Source organism: Mesoplodon mirus (assembly GCF_964341445.2).
Source record: "Mesoplodon mirus genome assembly, chromosome: 3".
In the NCBI taxonomy this organism is placed as follows: domain Eukaryota; kingdom Metazoa; phylum Chordata; class Mammalia; order Artiodactyla; family Ziphiidae; genus Mesoplodon; species Mesoplodon mirus.
Genome location: NC_138978.1, coordinates 109,063,641 through 109,084,563, shown reverse-complemented (window position 1 = coordinate 109,084,563; position 20,923 = coordinate 109,063,641). Strand labels below are relative to the sequence as shown.

At 40.1% G+C, this 20,923-nt stretch overlaps 1 protein-coding gene across 6 annotated transcripts in view; it reads right to left on the bottom strand.

Moving 5' to 3' along the window:
- Positions 1-20,923, bottom strand: part of SLC22A15 (solute carrier family 22 member 15) — a 79,606-nt gene that overhangs the window by 8,469 nt on the left and 50,214 nt on the right. For 5 of the 6 annotated variants that reach the window (XR_014293493.1, XM_082614951.1, XM_082614949.1 and 2 more), the window contains exons 6-8: positions 20,355-20,570; positions 15,424-15,564; positions 12,515-12,600 (exon numbers count right to left, since the gene is read on the bottom strand). Coding sequence is in view for 5 of the 6 variants with exons in the window: in XM_082614951.1 (XP_082471077.1) it covers positions 12,515-12,600; positions 15,424-15,564; positions 20,355-20,570 (443 nt within the window). In the remaining variant the exon portion in view is untranslated. Of the gene's footprint in view, positions 1-12,514; positions 12,601-15,423; positions 15,565-20,354; positions 20,593-20,923 lie in introns of all 6 variants that reach the window. The other variant, XM_082614950.1, reaches the window with a different exon arrangement.

Genomic DNA, 20,923 nt, shown 5'->3' with positions numbered 1-20,923 from the left:
ATAAAATCCAAAAATACAGTTTATGCTAGTTCACATCCCCATCAAAAATGCTATCAAGGGCTTCCCTGGTGGCGCAGTGGTTGAGAGCCCGCCTGCCAATGCAGGGGACATGGGTTTGTGTCCCGGTCCGGGAAGATCCCACATGCCGCGGAGCAGCTGGGCCCGTGAGCCACGGCCACTGAGCCTGCGTGTCCGGAGCCTGTGCTCCGCAACGGGAGAGGCCACAACAGTGAGAGGCCCGCGTACCGCAAAAAAAAAAAAAAAAAAAATGCTATCAATTGTCCAGTGGTTCTTTCCTTTATTAATACTCTCTTCTCTGGGATCTTACAATTTAATTATTCCCTTTCAAACATATTTAACCTCTCCCCTTCAGCAACCCACTAGGCCATAACCTTCAAAATAACAGTTTTCTTCTCCTTGGAAAAAGCAAAAATTCTCATTGGCTCCATTGCACTTTCTCCCCTTCACCATCAAACATCTCCAGTGAGTGACTGACCCTCCATTTCCTCAAACGCATCTGCTCTGTACATCACTACAATGTGGCCTCCAATACCATCCTCTCCTGAAACTCCTATTCTTGAAGGTCAGCAGCAATGTCCTGATCACCAAAGTAATTGCCTCTCATTCTCTTTGACATTTCTGACTAATAGAACATGCCTGTCCCTTCCTTGGGACTGCATACCTGGCCCATCCAAACCACTCTTCCCTTAAATAACTCAAATGCAATATTCTTTCCTGCCCTTGACCTCCACGGCGCCCATTTCCCAATCCATGCAAATGGCATGCTTTAGACACTCTCCTGTAGTTGCTTACTTTTCCATCTTGTCTGCCCCCAAATATATTTTGAGTTGTCTCAGGCTAAGGCCTTGTTTGTATCTGTTTCCCTCACGGCACCTCCCATAGTCTGATCACAGTGGTGCTCACTAAATATTTATTGAAAGAGTAAGTATAAGGACTATAACAGAGATTAATTTAAGTGAAAAGAATCTGTGCTTATGTTCTTTCAATGTCTGAGGAGGGAGGCACATAATATATCCCATTCCAAAATAAGTTTCACATTCCCAGCTTGACTATGAAATAAAACTTCAACTACTTTAAAGATGGCGTTCTGAATACAGTGGCCCAGGCACTGCCAAACTCGACCATCTGGGGCCTTCTTCTCTTCTGCCAGGCTATTTGGAAGAATATGTCAGCAATTTTAAGTACTGAATATATTATTTTAAGCCATGAGGTGCTTCTGGAAAAAGAATCATGCTCAAGGTATAGGTCTGGACTTTTGATATCTAACAACTTCAAGTAAACCAATAATGAGGGCAAATTAAATTCATCAATGATTTTCCAGAAAACTCAGTGAGTCAGGAAGAGGTCTTGGGTGGCACTGAAGCAAACAGAAATGTGCACATTTGCTTGACTGCAAATGATCTTTGGGACTGTTTTCAACCCATACAGGATGGCACCTTCCAGAACTGTGTTGGAGATACTCTACAACATCTTTAAAACAGGTTAGGGGATTGCCATCCTGAAAATTAAATTAACATGTCGCAGAAGGCTTACCATCTAAACACCCACAAGATTCAAGGCTGGAAGATTTCTCCCCTGTGAGGCTCAGGACACTTCCAGCAGTGGCCCATCTGGGGAGCCTGGCTCCAGCCGCATACCCACAAGTGTTCCCATCAGCCTGACACCTCATCTGATGCTTGAAACTTCTCTCCTTGTTCCTGCCAGTGGAGTCTGCAGTGGCCATTTGAACCTGGGGGAACTCACTCTCTCCCAAGATAGCCCATCTCAATTTCAGACAGCTCTGTTTATTAGAAAATTACTTCTTAGCCTGCCTGTGGAGCTGCCGGTCTATCAGTCATCATGAGTTAATATTTAGGAAGGCTTTGCGGCCACTGGGCTGGTTCCCTGGATTTCTGACCTTGGTTTTTATCTGAAAATGAAATTAGATATTATTGGCTATTATCAATGAATGTTCAAAGTGACTGTTTAGGAAAAAAAGAGTGATTTAAAAGGAAAAATTAAGCTCAATTATCTTTGGGAGAAAAAAAAAGGGAATTTTCAAACCACTTGTATTCTTCAAAGTACTGAACTTCAGAGGTTTTAAGTTGATTCCAATGATGAAGATACTACGGACATCATTTTCAGAACTAGTTATCTGAAGTTTTCTCAGAGTCCACTAGGGTCACCAGAACAAAATACCTCAGTATGTTACAGTCACATTTCACTGACCCAAATAAGAAAAATTAAACTTAATCATCCACTTCACTCACTGGGTGATTATAGTAAATTTTTATTGTTATGAATATGTTAAAAATCTTTAAGACAGCTGTAGGTCCTGTACTATGATACATAAGTTGGGCAAAGAACCACAATTCATTTTGCTTTCCTTTGGCTTTTTTCTAAAGAAAAATACCACATATGCCGAAAATTCTGTCACTACAGTTTTGCCATTTCTAGAATTTCACATGAATGAAATAATTCAGTTTGTAGGCTTTTGTGTCTGGCTTCTTTTAGTTAGCATAATGCTTTTGAAATTCATCCACATTGCTCCCTGCATCAGTAGGTCATAGCTCATTGCTTTGTTGTTGGTGAGTAATTCACTGTATGGATATAACACAATTTGTTTATCCATTCCTCAGCTGAGGGGCATTTGGGTTCCTTCCAGTTTGGGGCTATTATTAATAAAGCTACTATGAACATCAAAGTCCTTTTGTGGATCTATGTTTCTGCTTCTTTTGGGTAAAGTTTAATCAGACAGTAAATTTATGTTTCTCTTTAAAATAAGCTGCTAATGTTATCCAAAGTCTCTGTACTATTTTACATTTCTATCAGCAGTGTATGAGAGTTCCAGTTCTTTCTTATCACTGCCAACATTTGGTATGGTCAGTCTTTTTAATTTTAGCCATTCTAATAGGTGTGTAGTGGTATCTCATTGTGGTTTTAATTTCCATTTCCCTAATGTCTAATGATGTTGAACATCTTTTCCCATGCTTATTTTCCATATTTATATCCTTTTGCAGAAGTGTCTATTTAAACCTTTTTCCCATTGTTTTTTCATTACTGAACTGTAAGAGTCCATTCTATCTTCTGGGTACAAGTTCTTTATCAGTTATACGTTTTACAAATATTTTTCCCAGTCTGTGCTTTGCTTTTCATTTCCTTAATAATGTCTTTTAAAAAGCAAAAATTTTAATTTTGATGAAGTCTAAGTTATGAACTTTTTTGTGTGCTTTTTGCGTCATATTTAAGAGATCTTTGCCCAAAGGCACTGAGATTTTCTTCCATGTTCTCTTTTAGAAGTTGTGTAGTTTTAGCCTTTATACTGTTGACTGAAAAAAAAAAAAAAACACAACCTAAAAGTTAACAATTATGTTTTATTCCAGGGACACGCTGAGAACTTACAACTGGGAGACAGCCTCTCAGATAGTTCTGAGGGACTGTTCTGGAGAGTAAGAGAGGACCCAGGATATATAGGAGTTTTTGCAAAAAAAGTCAGGTAGTCAGAACATCAAAAGATTACTGCCAGTTAAAGAAAAAACAGATATCTCAGGTTAATGAATTTAGCACTTTTCTATGCATGGGAAAATGCAAGAATCTGGGCTCACTGAAATCATTCTTTTGATATGCACCTTAACTATCTAGGGCCAATATCCTGTTTTCTCCATCCTGAATCACCTCAGGGTGCATCACAGGGGTAACCGATATGGTGGCTGATGGTTTGATGGCTGCAACATCCTTTGTTTACTGATATGGCTGGTGATTCTTTCTCCACAACATTTAGACATACCATTCATTTCAAGTGAATTACTGCATATGATGGGATGTGCAGGTTGAAGGTAAATTTTTTACATATGGATATCCAATTATTCCAGCATGGTTTATTGAAAAGATTGTCTTTTCCTCACTGAATTGACTTGTCATCAAAAATCAACTGACCATGTGTATTTTTCTCTATGTGTGTTATGATTGAATGAAACATTTTTAAAAGGTGAATAAAATCTCAGCCCCCTCAAAAATAAAATAAAAATCAAATGACCATATATATAGGTCTATTTCATATTCAATTCTATTACCTATGCATCTACCATTATGCCAATATCACAGTCTTTTTTTTTCTTTTCTTTTTTAATTTTCAGGCCATGCCTCATGGCTTGTGGGATCTTAGTTCCTCAACCAGGTATCGAACCCAGGCCACAGCAGTGAAAGTGCCGAGTCCAGGGAATACCCCTACTGTCTTAACATAATTTTGTAGTAAGTTTTAAAATCAGTTGGGATAAAGTCCTCCAACTTAATTTTTCTTGGTAAAAATTATTTTGGATATAATTTGCAGTTCCACAAAAATTTTAGTATTAACTTGTCAGTATCTATCAGCAAAAAGAAGCCTGGGGGAAATATTATTGGGATTGTGCTGAAGATAGATTCATTTGGGGAGAACTGACATCTTAGTATTTTCTGATCCTTGAGCATGGTAAGCTCTTCATTTATTTTATTATTACCATTACCACCAATTCATTTATTTAGTCTTCTTTAACTTCTCTCATCAATGTTATATATTTTACAGTTTTCTATAGGTCTCATACATATTTTTAAGTTTCTATTCCTAAATATTTCATTTTTTTATTTTTTATAAATGGCATTGTTTTACTTCAATTTTTAATTGTTTGTTGTTAATATATAGAACTAAAATTATGTGTCAAAAGACTCTGCTAAACTCATTTCTTAATTCTAATAAGACTTTTTTTTAGGATTTTCTATGGAGACAATCATGAAGTCTTGTGAATAAAGACAGTTTTAGTTCTTCCTTTTCATTTAGGATGCCCCTAATTTCTTTTTATTGCCTTGTTGTATTCACTAATAATTTCAATACAATGCTCCAAAGAAGTGGCAAGAATGGATATCCTTGCCTTTTTCCCAATCTTAGGGAACAAGCATTTAGTTTTTCACCATTAAACGTGATGTTAGCTGTAGGTTTTCCTTTATCAGGCTAAGGAAACTTCTACTTGCTGCTAGTTTTTGTAAAGAATGACAAGTGCTTTTCCTACTTGTATTGAAATGATCAGATGATTTTTTTTTTCTTTTTGGTCTTTTAATATGGTGAATAACACTGATTAGCTTTTGAATGTTAAACCAACTGTGCATTTGTGGGATAAATCCTGCTTGGTCATGATGTAGTATACCTTTTTTATTCATTGTTGAATTTGCTAATGTTTAGTTAATAGATTTTTGCATCTATATTAATGAGAGATATTGGTCTGTAGTTTTCTCATAATGTCTTTGTTTGGTTTTAATATCAGGGTAATTGCTGACCTCACACACTGGGTTGGAAGAGTATTCACTCTTTTTTTTTATTTTCTGGAAGAATGTGTAGAATTATATTATTTCTTCCTTATGTGTTTCATAATTTACCAGTGAAGCCATCTGGGCCTGGAATTCTCTTTGTGGGAATGTTTTAAACTACAAATTAGATATCTTTACTGGATAAAGGGTTATTCAGGTTATCTATGGTTTTGTACACTTTGGTAGTTTGTATCTTTCAAGGAATCTATCCATTTTACCTAAGTTGAATTTGTTGGCATAAAAATGTTTATAATATTCCCTTATAAATGTCTATAGTTTCTGTAATGATGTCCCTCTTTCATTCTTGATACTGGTAATCTGTTTCTTCTTTCTTTTTCCTTTATTAGTGTGGCTAGTGGCTTATTGATTTTATTGATCTCAAACAACCAGCTTTTGGTTTCATTGATTTTTTCTCTATTATTTTCATGTTTTTATTTTATTGATTTTTACTTATATTTATTATTTCCTTCCTTTTGCTTACTTCGTGTTTAATTTGTCAGTCTTTTTTTTTAAATTTGCCTTCTATTTTCTTAAGGGAGATGCTTAGATCATTGATTTGAAAACTTCCTTTTTTCTGATACTTTTTTTTTTAAATTTATTTTTGGCTGTGTTGGGTCTTTGTTGCTGCACGTGGGCTTTCTCTAGTTGTGGCGAGCAGGGGCTACTCTTCATTGCAGTGTGTGGGCTTCTCATTGTGGTGGCTTCTCTTGTTGCAGAGCATGGGCTTCAGTAGTTGCAGCACACGGGCTCAGCAGTTGTGGCACACTGGCCCTAGAGCGCGCGATCTTCAGTAGTTGTGGCGTGGCTCAGTAGTTGTGGAGCGCAGGCTTAGTAGTTGTGGCTCACAGGCTCTAGACCACAGGCTCAGCAGCTGTGGCACAGAGGCTTAGCTGCTCTGCAGCATGTGGGATCTTCCCGGACCAGGGATCGAACCTGTGTCCCCTGCATTGGCAGGCAAATTCTTAACCACTGTGCCACCATGGAAGCACGATACATTTTTTAATTATACAAATTTCCCTCTAAGAGCTGCTTTACTGCATCCCATAAACTCAATATGTTGTACTTTAATTATTGTTTAATTAAAAATTTTCTAATTTCCTTTGTGATTTCTTCTTTGACCCATGTGTTTTTAGAAGAATGGTTTTTGAAATCCAAATATTTGAGGATTTCCTGAAAGTTTTCTGTTATTGATTTCTACTTTAATTCCATTATGGTCAAAGAACTTATTTTTGTAAGATTTCAATCCTTTTAAATTTATTGAAACTTGTTTTATGGCCCAGAACATGGTCTCTTTTGGTACATGTTCTGGGTGTGCACTTTAGACAGAATGCATATTCTGCTGTTTTAGGTAGTGTGTCTGACAAATGACAATTAGGTTATGTAGGCTGTTTAAGTCTCCATATCCTAATTCTTTTCTGTCAGTTTTTCTATCAGTCATTGAGAGAGAGTATTGAAATATCCAACTGTAATGTTGATTTGTCTATTTCTCCTTTCAGTTCTGTCCATTTTGCTTCCTGTGCTTTGAATGTTATCAGACACACACATAATCGGGATTGTAACATCTTCTTGATGAACTGACCACTTTCTCATAATGCGTTTATAGTTTTCATCAAATCTGGAAAGTAGTGGACCATCATTTCTGCAAGTATCTTTGTTTTTTACTTCCTCCTCAGGTTCCAATTGCATAACTGTTGGGCTTGGTGTTGTCCTACCACTTTTGTTTGTTTCATTCTGCAGCTTCTTTTGTTATATCTTCCTCACTGATCTTTTCTTCTGTGGTTCATCTCATCTACTGCCTTTTTTTTATATATAATGTATGTTTCATCCCTAGATGTAATGTGTGCCTTTTTTTCTATCTTCTCTTTCTCTGCTCATTATTATCTTGCTTTCTTCTACCTTCGTAAACATATGCAGTATATTTATAATAGCTGTTTTAAGGTCCCTGCCTCCTCATTCTATTGTCTGTGTCATTTTTGGTTCTGTTTCTATTGACATTTCTCCTGGTTGTAGGAGGTATTTTCCTGCTCATTTGCATGCCTGGTAATACTGACTGGATGCCAGAGGTTGTGAATGCTACACTGTTAGGTGCTGGATTTTATAGTATTCCTTTACATATTGTTGCTCTTTTTCCTGGAATGCAGTTAAGTTACTGGGAATCACTTGATACTCTGAATTTTTTAAGCACTTTTAGAGCAAGCTCTGCTATAGTAGAATAGCCTATAGTGTTGGGCTACTTTGACCCAGGAGGTCTTTGCCCAGTGCTCCACGTCTGGCTAAAGGCAACACAAACTAGACATGGCCCTAGGTTCCAGGAATTGTTCAACTTGTTCCTTTCTGGTGGCCACCTCCCCAGCCTCAGTAGCTTCCTCAAATGCATGCCCAGATCAGTAAGCAGTCAAGGGCTCAGAGATCTTCTGCAGATCTCCAGAATTTTTCCTCCATATATTCCTCCATATATCTTACTACTCTCAAGTATTTTGCCCAGGAAATTCTAGCCATATTGGCCTTCCCAAGCTTTACTATCTGTCTTATCAATTTGGTAAGAGCACCAGGATTTTCTGGGTGTCCCTTTGTGCACTGAGGCCTGGAGACCTGAGCTAGGGCACTCTTATGGCATATCTTGTTTCATTTCTCTCAGGGATCACTTCTGTCTTCTGCAGCCTGTTGGCCAATGTCTGAAAATCAGTGTTTCTTATATTTTGTCTGATTTTATAGTTGTTTAAAACAGGAGGTTAGCTGGTCTCCATTACTATCATAGCCTGTTAAAATTAAAGTTCCTATAGCATTCTGTTGTCAATTCTCATACGGCACCTTCTGTTTTTATTGTTTTTGTTTCTGTTTTTATGAATCATTCATTTTCCTCACTAGAGTATAAGCTCTTTGAGGCCAGGAACCAGGTCATATTTATAAACAGTACCCTGTACATAGCAGGCCCTAGAGAAGTCAAATGAATAAAGAATGGGCAGGCTGAGGTTGAACAAAGCAATGAGAGATAAAGGTTCTGCTAGAGCTGAGTCTGAGGACACTCCCTTCAACTGTGAAACTGTTTATCTAGTCATGTGCTGTGACTTCCCAGTATTCAGATTCTCTGGCAGGATCACAACTGCCAGAAACCTCCTTGCCAACCTCCTTACCCAGTGCCACCCTGATAAGCCAGGTTCTTGAACTCTGGCCAATTCCCATCAGGCCTGCCCATTGAAGAGTTAAGAATGGGTCCTAGTCAGGCAGCATTAATTCTCTAAGGCTATGGTTTTACCATGTGCAATGAATACTCCGGTCTTAAAACTCTAAGAGGACAAATAAGCATTCCCAAAAAAGCACTGATTTTAGAGTCAGAGAGACGTGGGATCTGAATCCCAGGTGTGCTGCTTACTTGCTGTGCAACCTTGGACAAGTTACTTGACCTACCTGAGCTTTAGTTTCCTTAGGAAATGGGGATAAGAGGTAATACCTCTATGTATGAAGAGAACCCAGCACATAGTTAACACCTAATAAGTGGTCGCCAGGGGACTTCCCTGGTGGCACTGTGGTTAAGACTCCTCACTCCCAATGCAGGGGGCCCGGGTTCGATCCCTGGTCAGGGAACTAGATCCCACATGCATGCTACAACTAAGAGTTCTCATGCCACAACTAAGGAGCCCGCCTGCCACAACTAAGACCCGGCACAACCAAATAAATAATAAGTAAAATAAATATTAAAAAAAAATAAATGGTCGCCAGTATTACAGCTTAATTAGGACCCTTTAAGCAAGGATAGAGATCAGGTAAAATGTATGAGGACCAATCTGTGGAAGAAATTAGTGGCCACTTGGTAACACTGCTCCCAGGGGAGAACATTTACTTGGAGGCCAACCAGGGTGCAAATATGTACTGAATAGGATACTTTTGTCCAATAATTATCAACCATAGGCTAAGGAATGCCAAGCAATCTATTTTCTAGCTTACTGGCTGTCTCTTATAGAGGTATACCTATGTCTGTGCCTCAGACACTGAGCATCACAGTCATACGTAGATGTTAAAAAAAGAGATGGTAGGTAGAGGGCCACCTAAGTTGACAGAGCAAATGCATGTTTGGTGGGAAAAAGTGAGGGCAAATGAGCATAAGAAGCAGTGAGAAAATGAGTGGTCACCAAGCTCACATAAGATGGTAACAGACATTTTCAAACTGCTAGATCTCTTTCTTAATATATATTCATCAGAACTTTCACAACAGGTAGCCTAAACCTCGGCACTTTGAAAAAATTGAGATTTAAAAGAAAGCTATCAAAATATTTTGAAGAGTAAATATGAAAGGTTCAAAGAAAGTTTAAAGAATAAATACTTTTAGCTTAAAGTAGCAAAGATTCAGGAATAGCTAGATGACTCCCTGCAAAGAGAGAAAGGATTATGCAAAGAGGGGTGACCATCTGTTCTCTATCTCTAGTGATGAATAAAATGAAAGGAAATGGGCTCAGCTGTAGTGGAAGAGGCTCATTCTAACCTTTGCGTGGCTATTAAAAATAGAAACTACTTGCTAAGGAACGTTATGGAACTTCTTTCTCTGGAAATCTTCAGAAATAGACTATATCCACTTTTCTAAGTATGACAGGAATCCTGTTCCTGGGGCGCATCTGTGGGTGTGTAAGACAGATGTGCTGTGTTTGTTACTCAGTGTCCACCAAGGGCATGATCCACGAGGGGCTCAGCTGCTCGCTTAGGACAGACTGGAAGTGAGCACAGTGTGGTGACCGGTCTAGACGGGAGACCATGAATCTGCTTTCCCTTTGGGTTTGTGTAGAAAGGGCTGTGTGCAGAGGCCCAGGGTGTGGGTTACCTGGAGTACAGATACGTGGGAGAGAGGAAAGACATGAACCGGCCTGGCTTGCCGAGGTGTGACCGCTTACAGGGGCATTTAGAGTAACAAGGAAAAGTTTCTCTCTATAGAGTAATAAATAGACCACTGGATACTACAGGTAGAAAACAACTGAATTTCTAGGTTGTCCATGAGAAACAGAATCTGCTGAACTGAAAGTTGCAGTGATTTGAAGCCCATTAATGTCTTGTCCCAGACAAACAGAACTGGGCACTTAGTTCTACAAGCCCACGGCAGGGCAACAGCTGAGGAGTTTCTCCTTTTGTTGGCACTAGCACAGGTAACAACTTTCTTAAAACTAAGACTTTTTTTTTTTTTTTGTACATGAAAGAGTATTTATTGAAAACATGGTTACTGACAGGAAGCTCCTGGCTACTCTCAGGTTACAATCTTGGCTCACAACTGGAAGTGTTTTTTATTTTTGGCCTCCCATTTTATTTTCCCTCAAACATTCCATCCTAGGATAGGTAGATCTTATATAAATATATATACATGTCTGTATAAGTATGGCCTATAGTAAAGAAAACATATAGTACACTCTTCATTGGGCAGTACCCACCATGCTAGGCTACCAACACTGAATGCCACTGTGCCCACGCGTGTCCAAGGAGAGGGGCTGTGCATGTGGTTTACAAGTGCTGCAGCACCAGGGAAGCCTCAATGGCAAACTTACTGAATTCTCTAGTTTCCAGGATTCCATGAAAATCACATTAAGGCTGTTCTATTTTTTTTAATTAATTAATTTATTTATTTTTGGCTGCATTGGGTCTTCGTTGCTGCGCACAGGCTTTCCCTAGTTGTGGTGAGCAGGGGCTACTCTTCGTTGTGGTGCACAGGCTGCTCACTGTGGTGGCTTCTCTTGTTGTGCAGCACGGGCTCTAGGTGCGCAGGCTTCAGTAGTTGTGGCACGTGGGCTCAGCAGTTGTGGCTCGCGGGCTTAGTTGCTCCACGGCATGTGTGATCTTCCCAGACCAGGGCTTGAACCCATGTCTCCTGAATTGGCAGGCGGATTCTTAACCATTGCGCCACCAGGGGAGTCCCCAAGGCTGTTCTAAATATTGAGTAAAATCCTACCTACTGAACCAACAGTGCTCTGGATTTAAGGCACAGAACTCCAGGTGGCAGCTAGCAGCACAGCAGGTATACTGGAGGGCTGCATAACTAGGACACGTGGCCTTGGAGTCTTCAGTGAGACGCTGGTACACCTGACCCTTAAGGAGAAGCGATCACCAAAGGAGCACTTATGTGGTGTGCTCCGACGGGAAATGAAATCGTTAGCTGCATTTCTAGTCGTTATCAAAACTTTATGTTAGGGAGTCCCCTGGTGGTCCAGTGGTTAGGACTCGGAGCTTTCAATGCCAGGGACCGGGTTCAATCCCCTGTCGGGGAACTAAGATCACACAGGCCGCACGGTGCGGCCAAAAAAGAAAAATTTATGTTGAACCATTTCACAATGATTCCCACCTGAAGAACAAGCTCCATGGTGGAACCCTGTCAAAACCCAAAAGTCCCCCAAACAGGGCTTTCATTGTACCCTATTCCCTAGCAGCAGAGAGTTTGTTATGACCCACTTCTTATGGTTGAAGATCACTGCTAAAACCACAGTTTTTGATGGTAATAGAGGGCATGTCTCAGTTGAGCTAGTGCGGAAAAGAGGCTGAGGACCAGCACTATCTATAGAATTTCTATAGAGGGGCAGAAGTCATGTTAGATATGGATGCCAAAGGGACCTTTTTTTAAAGCTGTGTTTACATAGCAAAGCTACAGATATAAAAATAGCAAGTTTCCTAAGGACGTTTTATTCACACTTTCTATAAGAATGAGAGAAGGTCAATTGTCACCAACAGTGACTATTATTCTTATTGTGCTGTTGTTATTATCAGGGTGCCTTGGGAGTATCGATGGAGACAAGGAGGGGTGCCGAAGCCACTGTGGAGAACCAGTGCCTCTCATCTCCAGTCTCGTGACTGGCTGGAATGAGGAGGGCAATCTGCAGCCTTGGACAGAGTCTCCTTCTGTGCAGAACTAAATGGCCCACATCATCATCAAATAAACAACTCCAACATCACCAGTACTGCAGTCCAGACACCCCAGATGGTAGCTTAATCGCCTGAAAGAATTAATAGTGCACCTCTGAGCACATTATTCACCCAGAGAATAGTTTAGGCATTGGAAGGAATCTGGCCCATTATACCCCACACCATTGCTAAATAATATGCAATCACAGAAATGAAGCATGGCATATGGTGATCGCTCCACTATATTGAGATTCATTGTAATAAAAGTACTATTCAAAACCCTCATGTAGAAATTGGAAAGGCATACCTTTCTTTTCTGGAAGAAACATGACAATAAGACAAGCCAGTCCTCCTAGGCACAGAAATGCTGCTAATGTCCGCTTCCGACCAAACCTAAATAATACAAAGAAATTCACGTTTCCCTTGAGAATCTTATACATTCATCTGCTTCATCCCCCTAACCTTCCTTTTTAAATGTCCTCACTTTCATTATATGTTCATCTTTTCTTAAGGAGTGGGTGGCACATGTGACTGACCAGGACATAAAATAAGTAACCATCACAAAGCAAAGGAAAACTTCCTGGCTGGCGGGTTTAAATCATGTGTTCAGGAAAAGAATAGGGAATCATTCTATCTATTTCTGTGAGGGCTTACTATGTTTCAGGCACTTTCTGTGCTGAAATGCTTTCTATGTTATCCTACTTAATGCTAATAATAAACCTGTAAGGCATATGCTGTTATATTCTCCATCTTCTAGAGAATAACACTGAGACATGGAGAAAGGAGTCTTCCAGCTCGTTTCATTTTCTGGTTACTTGTATCTTAAGCAGTTAAAATTTTAAACACACCTCTGTCTCTTTTAAAAAGACAAACAGAAAGAAACTCTTGTTAGTATGTCAGAATTAAGTGAAATTTATTGCACACTTTCTTGGGAGAAATAATTTTCAAATAAGAGCTCTAGACTTAGAAGAAAGATATGAACATTAATAAGCCTTCCTTTACTAGGAGCCGGCAATGTGCCAGGTCCTGTTAGGAGCTTCAATGTTATTGTAATTTTTATAACAATTTTTTGAGGGGAATTTTATAATCCCTGGTTTAAGGATAACTACATGGAGGTTTAGCAAGGTAACTTCTCAAAGTTATAAAACTAACACGAGGCTAAGACTAGATTTGGATGCAGGTCTGCCTGATCCCCAAGGTGGTGTTCCTTCCCTCTGCTTCAGATTTTAATCCTGACTCTGGTGCGGATGCCTGGGAGACAGGGAAGGACTCAGGTCTCCAGGTTATTGTGCTTAATTTAACAGTCAGTACCGAATGCCTTTCAAGTGATAGCCATCATTCTAGGCAGGCACTAGGGATGCAAAGACACATAGGACACACACCCCCATCGACTGTGTCCTTGTAACACTGTCCATGGTCACCAGAGGGGGTTACAGGAAGCTGTAACAGGAAGCACACCGGGGATGGTGGGAACAGATTTCTGAATACTCTGCCTGGCTCAGCCCTTGGACCATGATGAGAGCACACTCAGTCACTAACAGAGGGGTCAGCAGAGGCAACTGGGACCACCCCCTAGAGAAAAGCCCTTCAATTGAACAGAATCCAAAACTGCCCTTTAAAATGCGCTGACCACAATATCCATGACGACAGCACCCAGTGCAATGTTAAAGGAATGTTGTTTTTGGTAAAAATGATGATTTCTGGAGAATGAGAAATGGCAAAATCCAACTGATTCCTAGCTCACAATTTTCAGTTGCCCTGGTCAGGGGTTCAATAACAGAAGGAATCTGAGGAAGCTGAGGAAAGGGTGCTCTATAAAAGAACTTTTAAAAAATATTTCAAAACTGTGCCCACTGACAATGAACAGCAAAAGCAGGATCTCTTCTTCCTCTCAGCAAAGTCCAGGGGATCTTAAGAGGCAAGAAAAGTCTTTTTTTGTTCCTCCAACTCTTTGTCTTGTGTAAGAGCTTCTAAATGATAGTGACTGGGTCATGGAGCTCTACCTCCGTCGAGTCAATATTCCCACATGTTGGGATGAACAAATCACACACAGACTGCTCAAAAACAGCTGGGTGGTAATGTCTTAATATTGGGTTAAAAACCTATGAAGACCTAAATAGACATTTCTCCAAAGAAGACGTACAGATGGCCAATAAGCACGTGAAAAGATGCTCAACATCACTAATTACTAGAGAAATGCAAATCAAAACTACATTGAGGCATCACCTCATACTGGTCAGAATGGCCATCATCAAAAAGTCTACAAACAATATATGCTGGAGAGGGTGTGAGGAAAAGGGAACCCTCCTACGCTGTTGGTGGGAATGTAAATTGGTGCAACCACTATGGAAAACAGTATGGAGGTTCCTTAAAAAAACTAAAAATAGAGCTACAATATGACCCAGTAATCCGACTCCTGGGCATATATCTGGAGAAAACTCTAATTCGAAAAGATACACGCACCTCAATGTTCATAGCAGCACTATTTACAATAGCCAAGACATGGAAGCAACCTAGATGCCCATCAACAGATGAATGGATAAAGAAGATGTGGTATATATATATATGATGGAGTATTACTCAGTCATAAAAAAGAATGAAATGATGCCATTTGCAGCAACATGAATGGACTATCACACTGAGAAGTCAGACAGAGAAATACAAATATCATATCACTTATACATGGAATCTAACATATGACACAAATGAACTTATCTACAAAGCAGAAACAGACTCACAGACATAGAAAACAAACTTATGGTTACCAAAGGGGAAGGGCAGGGAGGGATAAATTAGGAGTTTGGGATTAGCAGATACAAACTACTGTAGATAAAATAGATAAATAACAAGGTCCTACTGTACAGCACAGGGAACTATATTCAGTATCTTGTAATAAACTATAATGGAAGAAATTATGAAAAAGAATATGTATATGTATAACTGAATCATTTTGCTGTATACCAGAAACTAACACAACATGGTGAATCAACTATACTTCAGTTAAAAAAACCGACATAATAACTCATAAACTTGAAGCCCAAGAAATAACACACTAAAAAATGAATTCTCACTGTGTTTGGTCTGAAAAGAATTCTCATCACCATGGAGTACTTAGCAGATTCCGCATATGGACAAAGACAATAATACTTAGATATTTATGTATGTTAGTGTGTGTGTGTCCTCTACATGGTGCACTTCATATCCACCCATACTCACCATTTTTGGTTAATCAAGTAGATGCAGATAGGGTAAGATGGAATCTCTATGAGGCCAGACAGGGCCAAGTTGGCATAAATACTTCCACCTAGATCACCTGCACTGAGAGTTAGGCCATAATACACCAAGCTGCACACAAACCTGCAATTGGGGGAGAAAGACAAGAAAGACAATGAAAAAGCCGATAAGAATTTACCAGAGAAGATTCAAATCTTGGTTCAATAATGCCATCTGGCTCAAGCAGTAAGTCTGACTCTCCCACTAAGCTTTCTATCCTAATATAATTTCTATACTAGGACAAAATAAAAAGTAAAGGGGCCTTGGAAATGATTTGAGCTACATGCAGATGCTCTATAAAGCGAATGTGTGGCCAGCTCCTGACAGAGGAGACATCGCTTGTGCTTTCATCACACTTTTCTGCATTTAAATGAAGACAGTGACTCTATTCTTACTGTATTTAATTCAACAACTTATAGAACACTTGCCCTAGGCAATTGTGATATTATCGAAATGACTCTAGAATAAATAACTCCCAGAGAGAAAGCCAACAGAGGATGGTGTTGAGAACAGATGCTGATAAGTGCCTGGGTCACCAGCGGGTGGCCTGCAGGCCAGGGTGACAGGGACTCTAACCCCTGACCAGGTTCTCAAACACTCCTGGCATTCAGCAAGTGCATACGCTATAGACGCCCAGAACAGGAAAGAGAAGACAAGGGCCACGGTAGAGGCAGGCTCCTCTAGGATGATCAAAGCACTGCATCTATTTCTGCACGCCACCGCCGAAACACTGAGGGGGCGCCTCCTAGGAGGCAGGCATTGTGCCAGGCACAGAGCCCACGTCCCGCAGCCCAGGAACTACGCTGGAGCAAGGGCCATCCTGAAACTCCAGGTTGGGGAATAAAAGTAACTTCTTCCACAGTGAAGGGACTATAGTAGCCCCTGCTTATCCGCTGGGGATACGTTCCAAGACTCCCAGTGGACGCCTGAAACCTCAGATAGTACCGAACCCTATATATACTATGCTTTTTCCTAGCCATACACCTATGATAAGGTTTAATTTATAAATTAGGCCCAGTAAGAGGACATCCGAATTGCTGCCATGACTACTCTCGTGCTTTGGGGCCACTATTAAGTAAAATGAGGGTGACTTGAACACAAGCACTGCGATACCGGAGAGTCGATCTGATAAGAAAGACAGTGACTAAGTGGCTAATGGGCAGGATATGCTGGACAAAGGGATGATTCAGGTCCCACGTGGGATGGAGCAGGACGGTGTGAGATTTCATCACGCTACTCAGAATGGCATGCAGTTTAAAACTTATGAGTTGTTTCTTTCTGGAATTTTCCGTTTAATATTTTCAGACTGCAACTGACCTTGGGTAACTGAAACCACAGAAAGCAAAACCTTCTGTGCCTAGGAAATTGAAGTATTAAAAATAAAACAAACTAGAATAGAACGAAAATAAACCCTGACTAGGCTTTGTTAATATACGAATACATTTTGTAAACCATAAATTTTTTAAATTAATTTTTAATGCAGTATAGTTGCTTTACAACGTTGTGTTAGTTTCTGCTGTACAGCAAAGGGAATCAACTATACGTATACATATATCCCCTCTTATTTGGATTTCCTTCCCATTTAGGTCACCACAGAGCACTGAGTAGAGTTCCCTGTGCTATACAGTAGGTTCTCATCAATGATCTATTTTATACATAGATCAATAGTGTATATATGTCAATCCCAATCTCCCAATTCATCCCACACCCCCTCCTTTTCCCCCTTTGTAAACCATAAATTTCTATACAAATAGTAAAAGACCTGGGCTTCAGAAGTTCATTAGTTTTTATGTTTTTACAATTCATTTTGACAAGTGTTTATTATGAGGAAATTCCCATTTGCCTCTCTTTTCCTTAGAAAAAGTCCAATGAGCTGCAGCTATGATGAGACCAACAGGAAAGGGAAAGCTTTCTTTCCGTCTCTGCCAAAACAGCAAGATGGGCCAAATGCCCTGGGCTATTAAGAATGGGCCACAGGAACCAAGGAGAGGGATGGGGAGGGACGACAGACCCCTGGAGCTGGCCTGCTTAGTGACTCATCCATCTCTGGCAAATTAGCCCAGGCAGCAGCTACTTCCCATTACTTCTTCCTGGGTGGAGCTGTCATTCATATACTGAGGATGATGAGCAGAGTCATAGCTGGGACATCGGGTAAGGATGCAAGGTGACACTGAATTTTCTGTTTTCCCTGTCCCCGAGCACTTTGCCTGTAAGCAGCTGGCTAGACAACTTAAAATATTTTCCTTAAGTACTTAAAAAATCCTTTCCATCTGCAGTAGAGACCCCCCCATTATATAACGCTATTCCTAATGTGTTGTATGTGTTAGTGTGTATCTATTCTGCATTTAAAATAGAAATCCCAGTGAAGTATTCCAGCAATGGAAACACACATACATATTTAAACTAAGTTGTGAAGGTAGCAAGTAGAGCACAAATAAACAGAGCCAGTTCAAGACACTAGAGGAATTTAGTTACCAGCTGGTGGTGAGGGAAAATGGGGAGAACATGGGCAAGGAAGGCCTATGGTCTCAGACTCTGTTTGCAGATTTCTTTGCTGGTAGAGCTGGTCGTTGGGATGCATAATTACAGCTATTCAAGTCATTTCAATCCTGTTTATGGGCCCCAAACAAAATTTAAAATGCTTGTGTAATATTTAACAGTATATTTAGGGCATTAAATAACTATTTAAAAAGGCACTACTGTGGGAAATAACCAAAGGAACAGATGTTAAGCACAGAGGTATAATTTTACTCCCCAGTTAAGGTTTTCTTCAATGACAGATCAACAAAGAAGATTTTAGAATTTTATAGCATCTTCAAAAAGAACAGCAGTATGTGGAATGACGCTGTCTCTGTTACCGTGTATTTTAACATTCTGAGCCGGGGGGAAGAAGTTTATTTGAGAACAGCTCCTTTGGCCGTGTAAGACATAAAATAAACATGAACATTCTCCCTAGCTCTAAGTCTAGTTTGTTTGTTTTTCTGTCTGTCTGTTTTTTATCCCCTGAAGGCCAGAACCCAAAAATTAATATTCCTGGAAAAAACAAAAACTTAAAAACAAGAAGTAAATAATCCCTAAGAAAGTAGATACTTCCTTCAAGGCAGAGGGTTTGACTGACTGTCTACTTGACATGCAAATGCAGTTTTATGGAGCCTTAAGTACCTGAACATACTTTGTAAGGATTTCCTGTACAATTGGTGGAACCTCAAATTAGTAGCTCCTACGCTGTACTGTCAGGTTTGGCTTTCAAAAAGCATAAAATAATGCCATTTGCAGCAACATGGATGGACCTAGAATTGTCATACTGAGTGAAGTGAGTCAGACAGAGAAAGATAAATATCATATGATGTCGCTTATATGTGGAATTTAAAAAAAAGGGTACAAATGAACTTATCTACAAAACAGAAAAAGAGTTACAAATACAGAAAATAAACTTATGGTTACTGGGGGCAAGGCGGGAAGAGGGGTAAACTGGAGATTGTGATTGACACATACACATTACTATATATAAAACAGATAACTAATAAGGACCTAACTGTATAGCCCAGAGAACTCTACTCAATACTCTGTAATGGCCTATATGGAAAAAAAATCTTAAAAAGAGTGGATATATGTATACGTATGACTGATTCACTTTGCTGTACACCTGAAACTAACGCAACATTGTAGATCAACTATACTCCACTAAAAATTTTAAATAAATAAATAAATAAAGGCTCCCTTAATCTCCATGCCTCCAAACTTGTGTCCTTCATTCAACATTTCTTATGCATCTGTGATATTCCAGCACTAGGCTGGCTCAGTGGGGACGGTGGCAGCTGATGTGACCTGGCCCCTAACCATACAGGTGGTAGCCAGGGTTTGGTTGGGTGGGAAAAGAGAATCAAGATATAGAAAACTATCTTGGCAGTTTCTTATTCTCAATATACTGTTCTTTTCAGCTTTATATATAAGTTTAATTTCATATAAAATGACTCTCCTCTTTTCCCAAGTGAAAAGTGTAGGTTTCTATGCAGGCTTCTTGCCAAATACAGGCAAACCATAGCATAACAGTCCTCTAGGCCAGTAAATATGATGTTCGTGTCCAATCCTGGACCAAGTTACATTTATGGCACTTTAACAGAATGAATAATATTAAAACCTATGGTACTCCACAAATTCTACGTATGAACCATCCATTTCTCCCCTTTCCACAATTTAATTCTTTAAATGGCGCAATCTTGAACCATTCAATGCAATTTACATTAATGCTGAGAACATTTTGAGGGCAGGTCAGAATCAGCCAAACTAGAAAATCAGGTTCAGAGAGTAGTAATCCGTTCATTCACTGACTTGCACATGTGGCTTTGAGGCTGTAACCTCACACTCCAAGGATCTCATTCCCACCAAGCGTAATGGTTCAGCCCACCTGTTGAGTGAGTGAGTGGGATGCCGCACAAAATGCAGTATAGGGCGTTGCAATTAGAATGTACTATCTAAGTGCCTGAGGCCAAAACCAAGGGGAGGTGCCTCCAAGTCCTCCTTAGAAAGTTCTGTCTCTGGTGTGCTTCCTTGCTTTCTTTTTTTTGGAGTGGGGAAGGGAGACTTAAAAATTTACATTAAATACCTCATAAGCAAAGATGTGCTTCTGACACCTACTTCTACAAGTTCAGTAAACCTGCTGCCAGGCACCATCATTTCCTCCTTGAAGGGGAGGATGCTGAGAAAGCACAGGTGAGCACAACACCAAAGCTGGGGGATCGGGGGAAGGTTTGTTTCTCTGAAAACAACTTCAGGATGAAGAAAAGAGTGAAATTTTCTGTAACCCTGAAGAAATAACTGATTATCAATAACCTGAGCTGCAGGTCAACAGAAGAGCCCTTAGAGAGAATTACCAGATGAACATCAGGGTCAGAGTATGCCCCAAGAGGACTCGGTAGCGGAACAGGTCCAGGACACTTCCCGTCTCCTTGCAGCTCCTGTTGGCCGGGTGTGTTAGCGAGAAGGTACACTTGAGCTGGCGGTTCCTCTTGGCAATGAGGTGCAGTGCAGCTTCAGCCTCACGCAGTCGACCCTGGGAGTATAACCAACGAGGTGATTCAGGAATGAATCTGAAAGAGATGTCATCAAAGGCTGTATATTCATATAGGTACACGTGCACCAGAAGGAGACAAATCACCCACGCCGTACGTGGTCCCCAAACCACAACCGGATTCCACGTTAGGTCTAAAGCTTGACTCTCCCAACGACATGTGGAAGAGAGAGAGGGCTGCTGTCAATAGCTGCCATCATTAAATGACGGCCTCCTTTACGAATGGAAACCAAAAACACACTCCCAAAATTGCAGTAAAAAAGTAAACAGTATGCGTTTACTTTTAAGTAAATGTTAATATATGAATGGCAAGTTAAGTTTACAGTACTGAGTAATTCTTCAGAAAGCATGTGTTCGAGATATGGCTCTAAA